The sequence below is a fragment of the Streptopelia decaocto genome, assembly GCF_964273445.1.
Source record: "Streptopelia decaocto genome assembly, chromosome: 13".
Classification (NCBI taxonomy): Eukaryota; Metazoa; Chordata; class Aves; order Columbiformes; family Columbidae; genus Streptopelia; species Streptopelia decaocto.
Window position 1 is genome coordinate 8,598,567 of NC_138668.1, and position 18,332 is coordinate 8,616,898.

The 18,332-nt window shown below is 55.5% G+C and overlaps 1 protein-coding gene across 2 annotated transcripts in view; it reads right to left on the reverse strand.

Moving 5' to 3' along the window:
- Positions 1-539: 539 nt before the first annotated feature.
- Positions 540-18,332, reverse strand: part of NTN3 (netrin 3) — a 28,597-nt gene continuing 10,804 nt past the window's right edge. The window contains exons 3-7 of one of the 2 annotated variants that reach the window (XM_082064406.1): positions 11,654-11,842; positions 5,754-5,903; positions 4,724-4,777; positions 1,592-1,666; positions 540-1,315 (exon numbers count right to left, since the gene is read on the reverse strand). In XM_082064406.1, coding sequence (XP_081920532.1) covers positions 987-1,315; positions 1,592-1,666; positions 4,724-4,777; positions 5,754-5,903; positions 11,654-11,842 — 797 coding nt within the window. In that variant the 3' untranslated portion in view covers positions 540-986. The remainder of the gene's footprint in view (positions 1,316-1,591; positions 1,667-4,723; positions 4,778-5,753; positions 5,904-11,653; positions 11,843-18,332) is intronic. The other variant, XM_082064407.1, reaches the window with a different exon arrangement.

The following is an 18,332-nucleotide window of genomic DNA, read 5'->3' on the forward strand; positions in this document are numbered from 1 at the left end:
AGCTCAACAGAAACAGGTGGAATTATGTCAATTGGTACCAGCTGAGAATATAGAGACATAGACCTGGGTGGATGGGTGATGATACACAATGGCTCTGGTCAGCCTGCCTTATGGGGAGGGGTGGAAATGGGTGTCTCCAGGTCTTTCCTGCTGTGTTGCCTGGACTATGCACCAGGATAGATAACAGCCAGGGGATTGTGAAGTCTGTCCCCTTCTCCCTGGTGGACATAGCTTTCCCTGGTAGTGGCCACCAACCCACTGCCAGGGCCTGACTCTTCCCCACGGCACTGCAGCATTGCATGGGTCCTGCCCCAGCCAGCAGCACCGGTCCATTAAGCCTGAGGCCAGCAGAGAATCAGGCCTTGCAAAAGCTCACTTGTTCTTCCTGGTGGAGCTCCTGGGGCTGGTCTCTCTGCAGCACTGGATGGTGTCCACTCAGCCTGCCCATACGCACGTTGGCATGAAGGACAGAAGACTCTAAACCTCCCGTTCCTGCTGGGCAAGGAGAAGGGCAGAGAGAGGTCTGACAGCAGCACATTTTCAGAGACTGCGGAAGAGGCAGGCCCTGGATGCTGGAGAAGGGAGATCTATGAACTCAGATGTCAACACCGGGCTGAAGAAGACTTTGTTAACGGGAGAAGGAAAGCCTCAAAAATGAGCACTATGAACAGCATGCCCACAGCAGGACATCAATCCCCTTCAAGCTCCTTCAGGCGACAGTGACCCATGGGATCCTGCTCCGCTTTGCTCCTCACTCAAGGTTTGTCATTACTGCATTATTTTTAATACACACTTAAAGAAAAAGACCCCCGGACACACCCATGTGTGCACACGCACACTCAAAGGGAAACCATTGCCAAAATATACACTATAGACAGAAGAGTCCGTTCACACTATATATATGTACAGAGTCTCTGGGTGCAGTCTGGCAGCGCACAGCTGGGCTGGGGCTGAGCACAGGGTGGGGTGGGATGGGCAGAAACCCCTCAGGGCTTCACACACTTTCCCTTCTTCTCCCGCCGCTGCAGTTTCCGAAGGCGACGTGTCCAGGCGTCCCGCCACTGGATGACCAGGCTGTTCTTGTCGGCCATCAGTCCTGGCCGGTCAGTGGAGTTTTCACTGATCCCCATGACCAAGTACTTCTTGCTGATCTGGATCTTGGGGCATTTGCAGGACAGGTCTTTCAGATGGATCCACAAGAAGTTGTCACCACGCTTCACCCGCTCATCACGACACTTGTAGACAGAGAGGATGTTGATGGTGAACTTGGCCCAGTTGGCCACTGTCTCCATTTCCAGGATGTTCACCTGGACCACTGAGGGAAAAGAGGGGGAGGCACGGTGATGGGGGATGCTTTGCCTTGCTCTCCAGAGGAAGCTTTTGTGACGTGAACTGTCAGTCCACAGCAGTCCCACCTGCTTCATTCATTGCACCTTTGGGAGGGCTCTGATTTGGGGACCCCTCTCCATGCTGGGTGCTCCCCATCCCCTGGGACACCTGCATCTCCCCCACCCATGGCCAGCCTGCAGCCAGCCCTCAGCTGCCTCTGTGGCAAAGCCCAGCATGGCTCAGGGAGGGAGGAGGTCCTTACCATAGTCCTTCTTGCAGTACTTCTTCATGTTAATCTTGTAGTTGCCCTTGGCTGGCTTGCAGTAGGAGTCGCAATCTGCAGAGGAGGAACAGAGAGTTGAGCACTGAGGGGCTTGAAGCAAAGCACCACACATGGGGTCCCGTCCCACCATAAGGGAAAGGGGAACCAAGTGGGGAGGACAGCAGCAAGACCCAGCCTGGCAGAGGGTGGTGGGTACTCCATGCCCCAAGTGCCCTCCAGAAGGCTCATGAGCCAGAGCCTGGGCTGCTGCTGGGGATGGGGGTCTGGCAAGCCCAGCTACCCCCCCGGCAGTTGACAGGGGCTGGGGGCTCAAACTCTGACACAAACACATCAGCTGGGAAGAGAAACCAAGGCTGGGTCCCCTCCTGTGCTTATGGTTACAGTGTCCTGCAGGATAAATCAGCACAGGAGTGGTGGAAAGAGCCTGGGAACCCTCCTCCAAGATGCCGAAGGAGATGGATGGGACACCTACAGGCGAGGTGGTGATGCCACCAGGAGAGCAGACAAGAGCTGTGGCCAAAGACAGTCAACCAGAACAGCTGTGGCCCTGCAAACCTGGGCAACGCAGGGAAGAGAGGCCTCAGCACCAACCCCACCATCATCCTCACAGGGAAGAGACTCAAGTGTAGATCTGACCCCAGATCAAAGGGGCTGTGATCCTTAGAGCTGACTCAGCTCTCAGGGACCAGGGTGGTGGGCATCATCTTCATGTGGCAGCCTCTCCAGAGACCTGCACCTCACCAGTGTCCCAGGGGAAGGGGACTCAGGCTGAGGGGAGCAGGTGGGTGAGGGAAGCAGCTCTGCTCTGCCAGGTTGGTCCTGCAGCCTGAGCATCCCCTGCTCAGGCCACTCCAGCACAGCCGGGGAGGTCAGCAGGCTGTCCTCCACCCCACACAGCATCCCTCCCTGCTGTTCCCCAGATCTCAGGAGAGGCTCATGTCCTCAAGGAGGCTTTTTTCTGTGCATTTCTAAAGACCCAGATTTGCATCTCAAGCAGAGGGAGGGTAGGGAATGCCTCTTTCCTTCTCCCCAAAGACTTTGATCCCAACAATTGCCCAAAGCAGCCCTGTTCTCCTCCTTTCTTTCCCCCTGCCATCTTCCTTTGAACATCTCAATTTGTCTCTTTCCAAATGGCATGTTTTTTCTAAGCCCATCTTTCTTCTTTTCTCTGCCTTTTGCAGGTTCTGTCTCTGGCTTGGCCCCATGTCCCGGGAGAGAGCCAGCAGTCCCTGAAGTTGTCTTTGTTTGCGGGTTGCCACAGCAATCACTGGGGATGGAGACGAGAGTCTGGGGGAAGACGGGAATAACAGCACCCTGTGCCAAGGGGAGGAGGAGAAAAGAGGAAAGAAAGAAGCCCAGGAGCACAAACTTGCCCTGGGATCTGCTGCTCTCCTTTCTGCCCAGCTCCTTTTTATTGGGGACTTTGTGCCGCCTGTTCCAAATTTGTCATTGATAGAAGCAGCGCAGCATGAAGGTAATTCTTGTCAGAGCGGGGTGAGCCCTGATTCTCAGCTCCGCTGCCCCCGGGACAATGGTGGTGCCTGCAGGTGGGGGCACAGGGTCCCCCCATGCGGGGTGGCTGCTGAGTGCACTGAAGCACTCAGCCATAGTGCTGAATGTGCCCCACCTGTTGCATCCTTGGGATGTGCTACAGCCTCATCCCGGACACTGCTGTATCCCTGGGAGACATGACAGCCCCATCCCAGACACGGATGCATCCCTGGGACGTGCTACAACTTTGTCTCAGACACTGCTGCATCATCCCCTGGGATGTGCTACAGCCCCATTCCAGACACAGCTGCATCCCTGGTGAGCCACTGGCCCAGCATGGGCATCCCCTGTCTCTGCGGGGAGAGCATGTGCAAGAGGTGTCGAGTTTGCACATCTGGTTTACTTCGCCTTGAAAAAAAAAAAAGGAATTTTTTTTTTAAGGGAGATGTAACTTAATTAGGTGTTATGGCTGCAAATCTTTTACTGCTGACTTTGAATTACTTTAAAGCTCTGTTTTGCCCTCCACAAGTTTTGTTAACTTTGCTAACAGGGAACAAGGATTTTTTTTTTTTTCCACTAAGTGAAAAATATTTTAAGATAATAATAAAAATTACAAGAAGTGGACCCAGGATGTTTCGCTGCCAAGCCAGTCGGGCACTCAGGCAGAGAGACCAAAGCTGGACCTCAAAGGCTGCAGATTGTTGGGAAGGCAGGAGAAAACTGGGAAGAGCGATGCAGAGGATGGAAACGTCAGCACTCGTGGACAGGACCCCAGCAGAGAGGAGGATGGGGAGAGGGGGGGAAGCCCAGCACCTGAGCACAGTGGCCCCAAACAATGTCCCCCTGTTCCTGCAGCCCGGCACCTGCTGCCAGAAGCAGGGAGGGAGGTGGGAAAGTGTGGGAGAAGGGGCTCTGACACGGTCTGGGCTGGCAGGACCATGGGGTATTGAGGGGCTGAGAACCCCCTCAGGGAGTTCCCTGCTCACGGGGGAGCCTGTGGGCTCCTGGGGCAGAGGGACGCAGGCAGAGGGGCATCAGGGCACAGGAAGGGTGCACGGCCGTGGCCAGCCCTGACTGTAGCACAAGCAGACTGAAGGCAGGGTGCCCCAGGTAGACTTGGGCAGGGCAGGATTGCCTGCCTCATCTCTGCATCTCTGATTTGCCCCAAGGATGGGGGCAGCAGGACCCCAACTGGGTCCCCTGCTCCCCCAGCGCAGGCTCTGGGCAGAGGCAAGCTACTTTGCATTAAATATATTCGAGCTAGAAGCCAGAAATCTTAAAACAACAAACCCACAGATAAAACTAGAGGCAGTTTAAGGCAGACCTGCTCTGCTAAAACAAAGTAAACACCCAAGTCTCCAGCGAGTGCCATTTATTTTTATGTGGCTGAAAATATCAGACATCACTCTAAGAGTGTTCCTATTTATAAAGCACTGGAGGGGAGTCACCTTGATTAACTCTGCTCCATGTGGCACTCTCTGTTTGCAATAAAACCATCCAAATCCCCCTTTCCCTACCCATTTCTTTTTTCCTTTTTCCAAAATATGGCGTTCCCAGCTCCCTCCCTGGCAGCAGGCAGGGCTGAGGCCATGGGCTTGCCCTGGCAAATGGAGCACTTACCCGCAGGTGCCTCCGTGCTGGTGACCAGGGAGGTGGGGTTGATGGCAGGGATCTCTGAAAGAGAAAAGGAGAGATGTCTTAAGGAAAAGAATCCCTAGCTTTGGGGGTGACACCTGGGCAAGTGGGGTGCAGAGGGGATTTGGCGTTCACCTTCAGCAGCTCGCTAAGGATGGATGAGTCTGACCTGAATATCACAGGCCATTAAACAGACCCAGAGATGCCCAAACTGAGTTTATTAAATTGGGACATGCTGAGATGCTGCAACATCCAAGAGCCCTAAGTCACTACTGCGGAGGATATGCTTCAGGGACACATGGTCCTTGAAGGAGTTGGACTCGATGATCCTTGTGGGTCCCTTCCAACTCACGGCATTTTGTGGTTCTATGAATGTTCTGCTGAGCTGAGCTCAGTTTGGGCATCAGGCAGATGCTTGGCTGATCTGAGTGTACTCCAGGCTGCAAAGCACAGGGGTGAGCGTGGACAAAGACAACACTTTCTCAGGGCTCCTGAAGACAAAATCTGGGGGAAATTCTGTCCTAACCCCAAACCTGGGGAACAACAGAAGGAGAGGAGCCAGCCCTGTCAGCTCACCCCCACTGTCACTGCTCTGGCAGCACCGAAGGATGCTGCAGAGCATGAAGTTGTTCCTCTGTCAATTGGGTCAAATTCAGACCCACTGCAATAAATACATTTTTATGCTGATCACAGGATCTGTCTTTGCCCCAGACCTGACCGTGCTCAGGCCTCAGCTGGGTGAGGGAGGCACCTTGCTGCAGATGAAGACACATCCAGCAGAGCTGTTTCAGCCAGCTGGAAGCACTAACCCAATGCATCTTTCAGAGCCCCCCAGGCTGGGGGGGACCCCAGATGGCAACCCAACCATCCTGCCTTGTCCACCTCCTGGAGGACAACCAAATGGGCTGGCAGCCCCTCAGCTCAGCCTCCCAGCCACCCCGAGCCAGCCCTAGGAGAACATTCTCTGGTACCAGTGGGGGTCCCCCAGCACCAGGCAGGGCACAGTGGTACTCACTGATGCAGGGGGCCACCGGCGAGCGGCTCTGCTGGTAGCCCTTGGCACAGCGGTTGCAGGTGAGGCCAGTCACACCATCCTTACACGGGCACTGCCCCGTCGTCTGGTTGCAGGTCTTGCCAGCTGCGCCGACGGGGTGGCAGTCGCAGGCTGGGTGGGTGAGAGAGAAGAGGTTACATGAGACATGATGTACAATGCAAACCCCAAACTCAACCCAATGTGCCACCCTTGGAGAGGTGAGGAGGAGGTTGGTCCTTCCAGAGCACTGATGGAAAGCAGCTGCTAGGGCCAGCACAGCCAAGACCCATGGGTCTGGATCACAGCCCCTCGTGTGCCACCAGCAGATGAAGAGCTTGGCCAGGGATGTTCAGGATGAGCCTCTGGGGACCCCACAGCTCATGCAGGCAGCTGCCAGCTGGCATTTAAGGTCTGGACACCAGGAGAACAGTTTCTTCCTGCCTGTTTTGCAGGCAGCTGCTCCGGGGCCAGCCCAGCATGTGTGCAGGAGGAGGGATTTCCATGGGCAGCCCCATGCCTGCTGCCAGCCATGTCCTGTGCAAGCAAAGGGAGTGGGGCTCACAAGCAAACCCTTGCTCATGGCCGGGGTGGGTTTGGGGGCACTGCAGGGCCAGAAAGGGGACAGACACACACCTGAGTCTGCTCTTCCTGCACCTCAACCCTGGGGTGATGCTACTGTCACAGCAGTAAAAGGCATTTTCTCCACTTGCTCCCCCACCTCTGAGCTTTCCAGTCCATGGGGCTGAACCAACACTCAGCTTCTACACAAACTTTGGCCTTGTCTTAGTTTTAGAATGGTCTGAAATGAGTTCTCTCAATGCTTCCCAAGCTCACGAGTCTCAGCACCCATACCGCCTTCTGGAGACCCCGGCCAAAGGATGTCCCCATGCCTTTCTACCACAGCCTCCCCAGGGACAAGCCACACCTGATGTGGGTGAAAGTTGGGTCTTCACCCTCAGAACAGACCCAAAGTAGCTTTCCATCACACCACACTGCATGACGGACCCACCAAGGGCTGATTACACAGAGGGATGTGGGAAGGAGACGCTCACTCAGAAGAGGACCTTCCCACCTGCCTGCCCGGGGCTGGGCTGGCTCTGAGCTGGAGGAGGTTATCTCGGTCTCCATCAGTGTAAGAGTTGAACGTGATTCCAAAGCAAAATAAAAACATCTCCCCCTACCCACCCCCACAGCCCCCCGATGTTATCATTTCCCTAATTTTCACCAGATGGGACTGGTGGGAGCACCACAGTGCTGCTCCTCAGACCCCCTCCCACAAGGCCAGAAACCAGAGTGAGCAGCCTCTAATGGGGACCAGATGCTTCATCCTTATCAGATCTTGGCTGGAACTGGAAGTGAACGTCTTTCTGACAAGGATATTTTGGGGGCTCAGCTGTGATAACAAATGGCAGGGAGCGAGGGAGCCTTGGCATGGTGCGCGGCCGTCAGAAACACAGGGTCTTTCTTCAGCCACAACAGGCCTGTCTCCTGCCAGGACAGCCAGCTCTCCCCAGCAAGTCTGGCTTTGCCGGCTCTCCTGCAAACACCCACCGTCAGGTCACTGGGGACCCTGAAAGGTCATGAGATCAAGGCATGGTTCAGCCCTGGACTCTGAGGAGCAAAGCTGGCAGCGATGGTCTGGTGCTTGGCCAGCCCTGAATGACCCATGGGAACAGTACTACTGCCTTGTCTGGAGGAGAACACCAGGCTTACCAGCCTCTATTGAACCACCATGTTCTGGGACATTTCAGGTGCTTCAGACCCATCTTGATGGTCTCCCTGTGCCTGCTCTTCAGGGCTGTTCTGCACAGGCTCAGCTGTGTCCTGCAGCACTTGGAGGAAGCAGGTGCCTTTGATGAGCTGGCAGGTACACTTCTTGGAAAACATCCATTGCTGTGTCTCTTTTCCACTAGCAAAAGCTTGGGTTTCTGTTGGTGGGCTGGGCATGAAGTATCACCCATCCGCATCACCACCTGTGCTGGGAAAAGCAGCCTTGTGCCACCAGCCTCGCCCCAATGCTGCCCTGAACGAGAGGCTCTCACCCCACCACTGCTTCTCAGAGCACTGCCAGGCCCACAGCACCCATCTCCAGCCAGAAAAGTCCCACCCACCCCACAGCAGCTGCACACAAGTTCTGCCAAAAGCCCAAGAGACAGGACTGTGCAGGGAGAGCTCCCTGCAGCCATCGCTCCTGCTCTGCACACACAGCAATAGACAGTCCGTGCCTTAAAAAACGTATGGCCAGAGGCACGCTTCCAGCAAAGATTTATACAAGTGCTCAGATTCACACATTGTGGATAATCTCTTGGGCCCGAGCAGTGTATTCCTGGTGAGAAGTCTAAGGATGGACATAAATGTCAGCACAATCAGGACTCAGTTGATCCAAGCGGATCTCTCTTCATGCAGTGGAAGAAGGCTTTCAATCACTTTTGATGTTTTTTCTGGATTGGTAATTAAGGCAGCTTTGCTCATATACATCCACAACTGATAGATGTCTTTGGGACATGAGCTCGGTCTCCGCCAGACCAGTCTCCAGCTCCTCACCCCGCCATGATGGGATTTCCCACAGTCCCACAAAAACCCGCTGCTCCTTCCTGCTTTGATGGGAAGAGCATCCCAGGCAACACCACACTTACCCAGCTGGTCCCACATCCCAGCACAGCCACATCCCTCCACTCCAACTATAGCATCTCCATCCCTCCTCCTCCTGACATGTCCCGCAGAGGGGGGCTGGCTCAGGGACCCCATCCCAGCACAGGGGCTGTGGGGACACAGAGCAGCTCCGCGCCTGCTGCACACACACGGAGCCCGGCTGCTCACAGCCCTCCCGTTGCTAGGATCTGGCCCACAGTGCTTGAACAGTGGATTAAGTCACTAACTTGGAGCTTAACTCATCGAGTTGTGCTTGCCAGAAAGCATGTCTTGCACCTAATATTGAGGGTATTTTTGCGTCTTAAGGCTTAGCTGCTACCGCTTCACCAGTTTTCATTGGAGAAAGCTGGGGGTTTACAGCTTTGTTTAAATTACAGGGATTAATGCACAGCCATTCTTTATTTGACTTTTCAATTACCACCATTGAATTAATCCTGTAGGTTGTTCTGCCTTTTCCATCCTCCCAGCTTTTCCGTCTCGCAGCATCCAGCGGTGACGCTGGCTGCTGGCGGCTGCGGGGAAGAGCTCGCCTCCCTCACCGGCCGGTGGCTGAGAGCTCCGCCAAGTTGCCAGCAGCAGATGCAGGCTTGTGTAATCTGCAGTCGATGTTTTTGTGCCTATTTCAAAGACATTGCATCCCCTGACAAACCATGGTTGGATATTTAGTAGCAGGCTCAGCTTCTGCCCTGGACCAGCGCTGCGGTAGGTGTGAAGACCTCCATTCAAAGCCGCAGATGTCAGTTCACAGCAGCTTGCTCCACACCTGTTTTCAAGATCTGCTGTCATGAGCCTTGCTTTTCCTTATCTTTTTCTTTTTCTTGCAAGAGCACAGGCATCTGAACTGCAGGTACAGGACACATCTTTGGAGAAACCAAGCCCAAACTGTCTTGTCACATCTCCATGTATTTATCTCTGGCAGCACTGGCTCCCACTCATGGCACCGGGCAGGCAGGCTCCCTGGTGCTGGTCCTGCTCCAAGGAGCTCCCAATCCACTGGATAAGTACAAGAAAGGGATGGTAACACACTCTGCTTTACTGAAGGAGGAGTGGCCAAAGGAGCAGAAGCATCAGGGATTTTATTATTAACTCAGTTCCTTGAGGCAGAGCCAGGAACTGGCTTCCCAAGACCCAGGGTACCGCCTTTACTGCCAGATCCTCCTCAACATATGCACCGTAGCGGGGGACAGCCCTTGTGCACATGTTCATCTGGCTGGACTGAACCTTTGCAGCATTTCCAAACCACGGACAAGCCCTGCCAGCCCCCCGGCAGTGGCACCCCCTGGACTGGCCTGGCAGAGACCTGCCTGCGGCTCGGCACAGGGAAGGGCAGGGGCGGAGGATTGTCTGCAAGGATTTGCTGCACTCAAAAGCCCTGTTGCCATTCGGACTGAGCCAGGGCTGCCTGTGAGCTTGAGGAAAATCCTCTCAGAAGAAGGAATTTTGCTGCAGCTGCCCCAGTCTGGCGGTGCTGCAGCAGGGACTGGGGGATGCTGCCATTCCTCCCTTGCCTCAATCAGACCCAGGATCCCTCCCAGGAATGGGACACAACCCAGGACACTGTGCTATAGACCTTTGGGATGCATGCCTTTTCCTGCATCCTCCTCTCCAAGTGTCTCATAGTGTCACCTTGAGGATGCTGGCACCCAGCATGGCCTTGGAACCTGGCTGCCACCTGACACAAGCCCCATCAACAGGAAACCCTTGCTGCTGCCGGGGGGGCTGCCATGCCCATCGCCATCGCTGTGACAAGGCTTGGCCAAGGCCATGGGGCTGGGAAGCAACACGTGGCCCCCTGGGATATGGGCTGCTGAGGTGGGACCTGTCAAGTCAGCTGCTCCGCTTATTAAAAATGATTAGCTCGCCACTTGCTAATGAGCTGGCTCCGGGCAGGGCTCCCCCTGCCAACACTCCCATCACTGCTGCAGCGTCCATCAAACGTGGGAAGTTTCTCCCTTTGCTCTTTGCTCTGTCCTCTCCACTGCTCCCATGGGAACAAGGGTGGGGAGAGGCAGAGACAGCTCACGCAGCATGGGCAACAGAGGGATTTTACCTATTACATCCCAAATGAGCCACACCAACAAACAACACTAATGCACCAAAGAGGGAAACCCCAAAAGCCAAATCCTTCAATTCAGGTCCATGCCCACAATGTTAATGGTCTGAAACCAGCTTCAGCAGTTGCTATAGGCCCTACGTGAACATGCCAGGATCGTGTCCTCACAGCAGCGAAGGTGCCCAGTGCCAACGTGGCTGCACAACACAGCGGACAAGGATACTATACTCTCTTTGGGGAGGTACTTGCAATCTAAGCTGGAAAAAAAGGGGATCAGGGATGAACTCCCTGTCTCAGAGCAGCCATGACCGACATTCTGCCCACTCGGCATTTCAGCCTGGATCCCGCCAGTCCTTGGGGACAGGCAAGGTGTTTTCTTTTCTCAGCTTCTTTGGTGAAACTATTGTTTTGAGGCTTCATAGAGGAAAAAGGCTCCACAGAGGTGGCTGAGCAGGGAGAGATAAGAGAAACCAGTCTGGCTTGGCCAGAAGCCAGAGGAGGGAGAGGTGCAGGTCCTATGACATTGGGCACAGGCTAGGGACCTTACAAGGTCAAGCTGTGGCTTGAGGCTCACAGTCAGCTCAGGGATAAGCCACCCTGCACACAGGCAACAGGAGCCACGGTGCTCAGCATCCTCCAACAGGTCCCAAGGGTCACCCCATAGCTGAAACATGCTGTGGGGTCCTGCGCCACAGCCCAGCAAGGAGATGGAAACCTCCATCAGCATCCCCAGCTCTCCAAGGCAGAGAAGCCACCAAGGGTCATTGTGTGAAGCACCTTGAATGCCTTCAAGCGTGTCTATGGCCCAGACAACATCAGTGTAAGAGACAGGTTTCCAGCACATTTAGTCATGTGTCTTCTCCAGATCCTGCCCAGCACTGATCCAAACACTGACTGTGGAGACCATAACTGTGGCCACACCAGGACCCTCTCAGGGTGGGCGGGGCTCCTGGGAGCCTGCTCACTCAGTAGATGCTGGGCTTGAAGCAATGTCCCTGCCTGGTGCCCTTGGGGTGGCAGAGGTGACCAGGGTGATGGAGGCTGAAGGTGACCTGCAGTTGCTGGAGGGAGTAGCTGGGCTCCAAGAGAGCAGAGGGATGTCCAAAGGATGGAAGAGTAAGGAGACCAAGAGAGACTGTATCACCTCTGCTGCCCGCACGGAGACGCCTCAGCTTACCTTTGCAGGCCTTGCGGTCGGTGATGGACTTGCTGAGGTCCCGGTAGAAGCCCTCCTTGCAGTAGTGGCAGTGCCGCCCCGCCGTGTTGTGCCGGCAGTTGAGGCAGACGCCGCCGCTCTTCCTGCCCGAGAGCTTGTACAGCTCCATGTTGAAGCGGCAACGCCGAGCGTGCAGGTTGCAGTTGCAGGCTGTGAGGGAAGGGGAGAAGGTGAAGGCTGGAGTTGAAACCTCCAAACCCCGCTGGGTGGGCTGGAGCTGCCCCGCTGCTGCTGGAGGCCGGGGCTGCCTGCGCCGGGGGAGCCGGTCAGGCAGGGCACGGCACAGCTGGCTCCAACGTGCCGTCCAGATGTGCAGTATCCGCCGTTCCACAGGGCTGGTGCTGGGAGGTCAGGGCAGAGGAGAAAGGGGACATGTAGGGACGGGGCACAGCTCGGCTGAGGGCAGACAAGAGTGAGATGGAGTGGTGCAGCCGGGGGGTCCGGCAGCACCAGCCAGGCACCTGCAGACCCACCGTTCCCCCCGCCCTTTCCCCATCCCCCTGCCCCTTTCCCAGCAGCTGGCTCTGGTGCCAGAGCCTGGCAAGCCTTTCCGCAGGACCAGCATTGTCCCCGCTGCCTCACTGGGTGTCGTCCCCAGTGTCAGCAACAGAGCCTCTTCTATTTACGGCCTACGCTGTGTGCATGTGCACACACAGAAAGAAGCCCTGCATGCACATGCACACATGTGCACAAGCACACACACAAGCATGTACACGTGCACATGCTTACACACAAAAGTGCACCTAAATATCTACATACTATTACACGTGCATACACGGCACATGCACACACACAGATGTGCAAACAGCCACATACCGTTACACATATGCACACACAAATGTCTGTGCATATGTGTTCACAAAAATGCACACAAGCATGTGTGCTCCCACGTGCAAGCATGCACATTCATACACATGCTTACGTGTGTGCATACATATGCTTGCATGAATATGCATGCACAGCCGCTTGCACATTTGCACACACACGTGCATGCTCCTGCAAACACACGCACACTCTATTTTTTCATTAGTCACAGGAACGGCGCAGCCCCCCGGCCCGATTCCACGTGTGCGAGATAAAAGAGCAAAGCAATGCCAGTTCCTGCTAAACACTCTTGCAAAAAGATAATGGGAACAAGATTTCCTTCGGCAAAACGTGTCGCCCTCCTCCCCCAGCCCCGGCCCCCTCCCCACACTGGTAAAATGAGGTTCGGTGAGAGTTTTTCCAGGCATACTGTGAAATTCATTAACGTGTCAGCCCAGATTTAACTGCTTAGCCCTGGCTTGGCGGTCGTGTGAAGTTGCCTCCCCCTCGGCCAGCAGCGCTGGTGGGAGCTTCAGCCCGGGCAGATCAAACGCTCCTTTGCTTGCCTCAGCCGCTCCGGCTTCAGAGATGCTGGGGGAAGAAAGCTGGAGCAAACCCCAGCTCTGAAAAAGGGTCTTTTTCGGAGGCTTAAATGAGCTGAGTGAAAGGCTGGTGCCGGTCTTGGTGCTGCCGGCACCACGCGCTCAAACCTCAGCTCCCCCTGGAGCTCCCCCGCGTTATGAGATTAGTGTAAAAATCACATGGCAGGCATCAAAATAACACTCCACATGGAAGTAGGTGCCTTTTGAGCTGGTTTTTTTTCTTTCCCTGGTGCCTGTGAAAAATAGGGACTTTTGAGGCAAATTCTGACCAGGGGTGAGGTGCTGGCATGCGGCACCTGGAGGGAAAGCAGCAAATACTGCCTGTAGTCCCAGGCAGCCAAGGATGCTGCTGTGCTGGGGACGCTGCTGTGCCAGGGATGCCGATGCTCATCCAGGCTTTGTCAGGGCCAGGAGAGATGCAGTGTAGTAGCCCAACACCCAGGCTATTCTTGCCCTCACAAGATAAAGGAACAGGGACCAGCTGGGGTGGTTTTTGCCACTGAACTGAGGCAGCCACATGCAACTGCAGGAAAGGAGCAATTTTTAGGGGAGTAGACAGGCCTCATTAGTCCCTTGCATCACTGAATGGCCAGCTGCACCACCCCAAAAGGCAACTTTGCTGTCCTGCCAGGAATGCTCAGGGCTGCTCCCACAAGCCCCTGGCATCCTCTGGGGATGGAGAGGGGACGGCTGCCCAGAGGGAAGGTGATGGGCAGTGGAGGAGAAAGGTCAGGTAAATGATTCGCTGCCCTCGGCACAGGTCCCTCTCTGCCTCCAGTTTAATTGGTGAGAGAGTAACTGGCCAGGGCCCTTCGTGACATCACCAACCCTACTGTGGGCTGTGGGCCCTCCCGGCTGGCACGTCCCCATCAGCCCTGGGGCCACATTCATAGAATCATAGAATCATAGAATAGTTTGAGTTGGAAGGGACCTTCAAAGGCCATCTAGTCCAATCCCCTGCAATGAGCAGGGACATCTTCAACTAGATCAGGTTGCTCAGAGCCCCGTCCAGCCTGGACCTGAATGTCTCCAGGGATGGGGCCCTGGGAACATGCTGCAGATCCTCCCAGAAGTTGGCTTTTGGGGAAAAACCTCCACTTGCTGCACGGCCTGGGCTGGTGTCAGCAAACTGCCTGTGGCTCAGCAGGAGCCAAGCCAAGATTTTGGCAGGATCCTGTCCAGCTGACATGGGGACCTGGCTGGGTTTGGCCATGCTGGGATGGTGGCTGTCCCCTGCTTGGGGACAGGGTCACACCAGCACATGTGACTGTCCCCTCACCCCCCGGCGCAGCCATCCGGCACTAATCGGGGCAGACGGGTCCCCCGTCTTACCCAGCTAAATACTTGCACTGTTCCTCAGCACTGACTCAGTTGCAAGCTCTGTCTGTCTCCCGTTAATCACTAATTAAAGGCTTGAATGTTCCCTGCTGTTTGGGGTATTAATAAGAATTTAATTGCACAGTTTGGGGCTAATTATGTGGTAGCTCGCTTCCGCCCATGTACAGTATGCCCAATTAAACAATCATATGATCAATTAAACAATCACAAGATCTAATAATTTGCAATAATAGACTAATTAAACATTGACACCTTGCAATGGAGCAACATTCTGTCCCCTTTTTGATGGTGTTTGAACCCCTGCCCAGGCTTTGGCCCCCCCGGCCCCCTCTGGGCTGCTGCGGATGGAGGATCCTGGGGTGACGGCACGAGGGGGCTTGGGGCAGGGACCCTGGCATGGGACAGACAGCATTGTGCAGCACGGCACACGTGTGGCAGGCGATGGAGCCTGGAGGGCAGGAGGGGGACTCACCACCCCTACAAGTTCCCTGGGAATAATTAGCAAAGGCAGCCGGCTCAGCGAAACCCTAGACCAGCCGCTGCTGCCAACCCGCAGCCGATTTGAGCTACGCCCCTGCTTTGGCTGGAGGAGCGCCCGGCTGGGACGGCAAGGCAGGAGGGGGCTGCACCTCCGCCCCGGGGATGGAAACTGAGACCAGAAAAGCCCCTTCCCTCCCACCCACACAGCACCTCCGTCATGGGGAAGGTGTTCGGAGGGGCTGGAGCTCGCACCTCCACCGCCAAGGGGCAGGAGGGGAAGCAGAAGCTGAGACCTCCCCAAGGGGCTGTGAACTGAGCATAGGGGTGCAAGGGAGAAGGCTGACCCACTCCAGCCCCATTCTGTGAAGAGCAGGACTCAGGAGAGTCACACAAGGTTAATCCCCTTCACCATAGTGGCTGCTTCCCCCTTGCACCCCAGATCTGCTGGGACGCTGCACCTGACGGGGAGCAGGTGCCCAGGCAGGGGGATGCTGCCTGCTTGCCCACCTCTGAAAGCCATGACCTACCGCAAACTACTCTGCCTTCTCTGGGGAAGGACCATGGCTGGTGCTGCTGAGAACCCCCTGGTTTTCAGCTCATCTGCTGGGGAAGGGGCAAGGAACATCCCGTTGCGGGGGATGCAGCAAGAGAAGGAGCAGCAGATGCAACTGCCAGAAGTCCGTCAGCAGCACAGATCCTGCCCCAGGGGGTAAAACAGCCCAGGCCAGCTCACTGGGGGATTTTGGAGAGAATTTTTGCACGGGAAACACTGAGAAAAAGAAAGCACACACGTACAGGAAGGGGCAGAGGACACAGGGGAAGCACATGGGATCCTCTAGATCCCATCACCACTCCAGGGATCAGTGTTTTTGGGCACTGGCATCCTGGATTGACGGCTGCAGCTCCCCAGCCTAAAGCAGAGGGAGCAGCAGCCAGCAAGGTCTTCCCAGGAGAGAGCAGCCCCTTCCCTGCCGAGCCCCCTGGATCAAAGTGAGCCCCGTGCATTATCCCGGTGCTCCGGGGAGCGCCCCTGCCGTGGCAGCCACAAAGGGAACAAGAGCTCCCGCATTACCAGCGAGTGCATCAATTACTTCCAGTGGCTGCTTTGCGCTAATCCGCTTCCCCCCCTTCCCTAGGCCGGGTGTTTTGGGGACAGCCTGCTGAGGGGGTGACTGGACTGCCCTGAGCAGCTCCACGTGTGCAGGCAGGAATCGGCAGTGGTGGTGGGAAGGAGGTGACATGAGTCTGCAAGAATAAAAATGATCCATCACCTAGCGGGGCTCAGGATTTCGGCAGTCCTGCTCCTACCGGCCACTCTGCCAGGATTATCCATCACTGAGCCTGACACGGGCTAAAAGCTGGAGTGCCAAATGGATGGGTACACATTTCTCTCTTTCCTGCCCTTCTCTTTCCCCTGTTTCAGGCAGGGCACACTTGAGGGTACACAGAGTATCCCCATATTGGCAGGGCAAGTTCCTTTTGGGGTATTGGGAGAGCCTTCAGTGCCCGTGGACCAATGGCACTGTGCTCTAACCATCAGGCACAGGGCCATGCACCCCACGGCACAGGGCTGGCACTGTGCCCTCTTGCCAAGCCAGCAGCATGGCAAATCCACCATCACCAGCCTGGCTGCAACATCCCCAAACCTGCCTGTTTGCCCAAGTCACACTGACCTCCATAACACCACAGCACAGTGATGTCCCCATGAGTGCCACAGCCACCCTACAGCAGCCGTGGTGGGGTCACACCCCATGCTGATGTTCAGGCATCACTCAGATGTTTCACCTCTGCCTCTCCCCACACCAGCCAGAGGCAGAAGTTCTTGTGAAATAAGAAAAGTTTGATCTCAGCTCGAGCTACATAAATGGATGTCCCAGCACTGTGACATGGTGAAGAACATCAATCTGTCCCCACGCCGGAGCAGGTAGAGACTTCCATGCGCTGTGAGGGGACAAAACCCCATGCAGGGGGCAGGGGAGCACAGAGCCAAGAGGTGACATCCCAACATGACCTGGAGCTGCACCAGTCCCATGACTCCATCTGGATCCACTTTTGGGATGCTGCAGCCTCCCAACCCTGCCCCTCAGCTGGCATTGGGCTGCCAAGCTCCTGCATCCATCCACCCTCCTCCTCCTCACTCCTCCCTGGCCAAACGCAACCATCCACCACCACAAGCCAGCATCACAAATGCCCGGCCACAGGACAGAGTCCGAAACCCCACAGTCCCCAGGCTGAGCAAAGGGAACTTCCCGGGCGGCCTCTCCTTTTAATTGGTGCTAATTGCTGCGTCTGTTCCTGCTGGCTGGGGAGATGTCATTGTTAAAAAGCACAGAAGGGAAGGCTCGAGGAGCTTATCCAGCTTTCAGCCGCTAAGCCCTTTGGAGGCGGGTGATGGAGAAGCTCTTTCAGGTCCCTTCAGAGAGGGCACAAAGCCCGAGAGGGGAAAGGGAGAAAGAAGGGGAGCGAATCAACAGGAAAAACTACTTTCACATGCAGCTCGGTGAAGGGTCTTTGTGCTGGGGGCTTGTCAGGGGGATCTTGAAGGGACCGCGCCATGCTCCCGCCTCCTCTCTCTCATTTATCTTTTCAGGCCTGTCTGCCAAAAGGGGTGATGCGGCTGGGGGCAGGGATGCTCGGGAGCACGGTCCTGCAATGGACAAGATGTACAGACAGACAAGAGATCTGTGGATGCTCCCCAAAAATGAGCCTCCTCTGGATTCACCCTTTTTGTGCCAGCAGAGCCACCTCTGCTGCCATCACATTGCTTTACCGGAGGATTCAGTGGCGAGGCAGATGTGGCATGGGGCGCCACAGGGGTGTCAGCCATCGGGTCAGGGTCCTCCTTTTGTCCCAAGGGGTTTCCATGGGGTGACCTACCAGCCAGAGCTGGCAGCAGCCACGGGCAGGGTGCAGGATGCTCCAAAACTCATCTTTCTGAGACAAGCGGGAAAACACAAGGGCTGACACATTCCCACAGGGTGTGAAGTGGTTTAAAGCATCGGGTCTAGGAATTCCTTTGAACCCACTGCCTTTTTAGCCATTCTTAGAAGAAATCCACTGTAGCATATATATAAGCTGATAGCTGGGATCTCAACAAGACATCGATCACAAATACCAACAAGTCCCTCTGACCTCTGGCACATCCGCTGAGCAGCTCAATGACTGATTAATGGTATGGCTTTCCCTTGTCTTGATCCTCCTGCCACCGCGAGGACTCAGACTCTAGTCCAGGAGCAGCAAGAGTCTGTTACTCCCTTTCCCAGACCTTCATGGGGCTCTGGCATCCCCAACCCCATCCCAAATCAGGTGAAAAGGCGAAAACCTCCACCAAAATCCCACAAAGATTCATGGGCGGGACAGCCAAGCAATGCCAGCTTGATGTTTTGGAAATGTATTGTTTCAACAACAAGATTTTT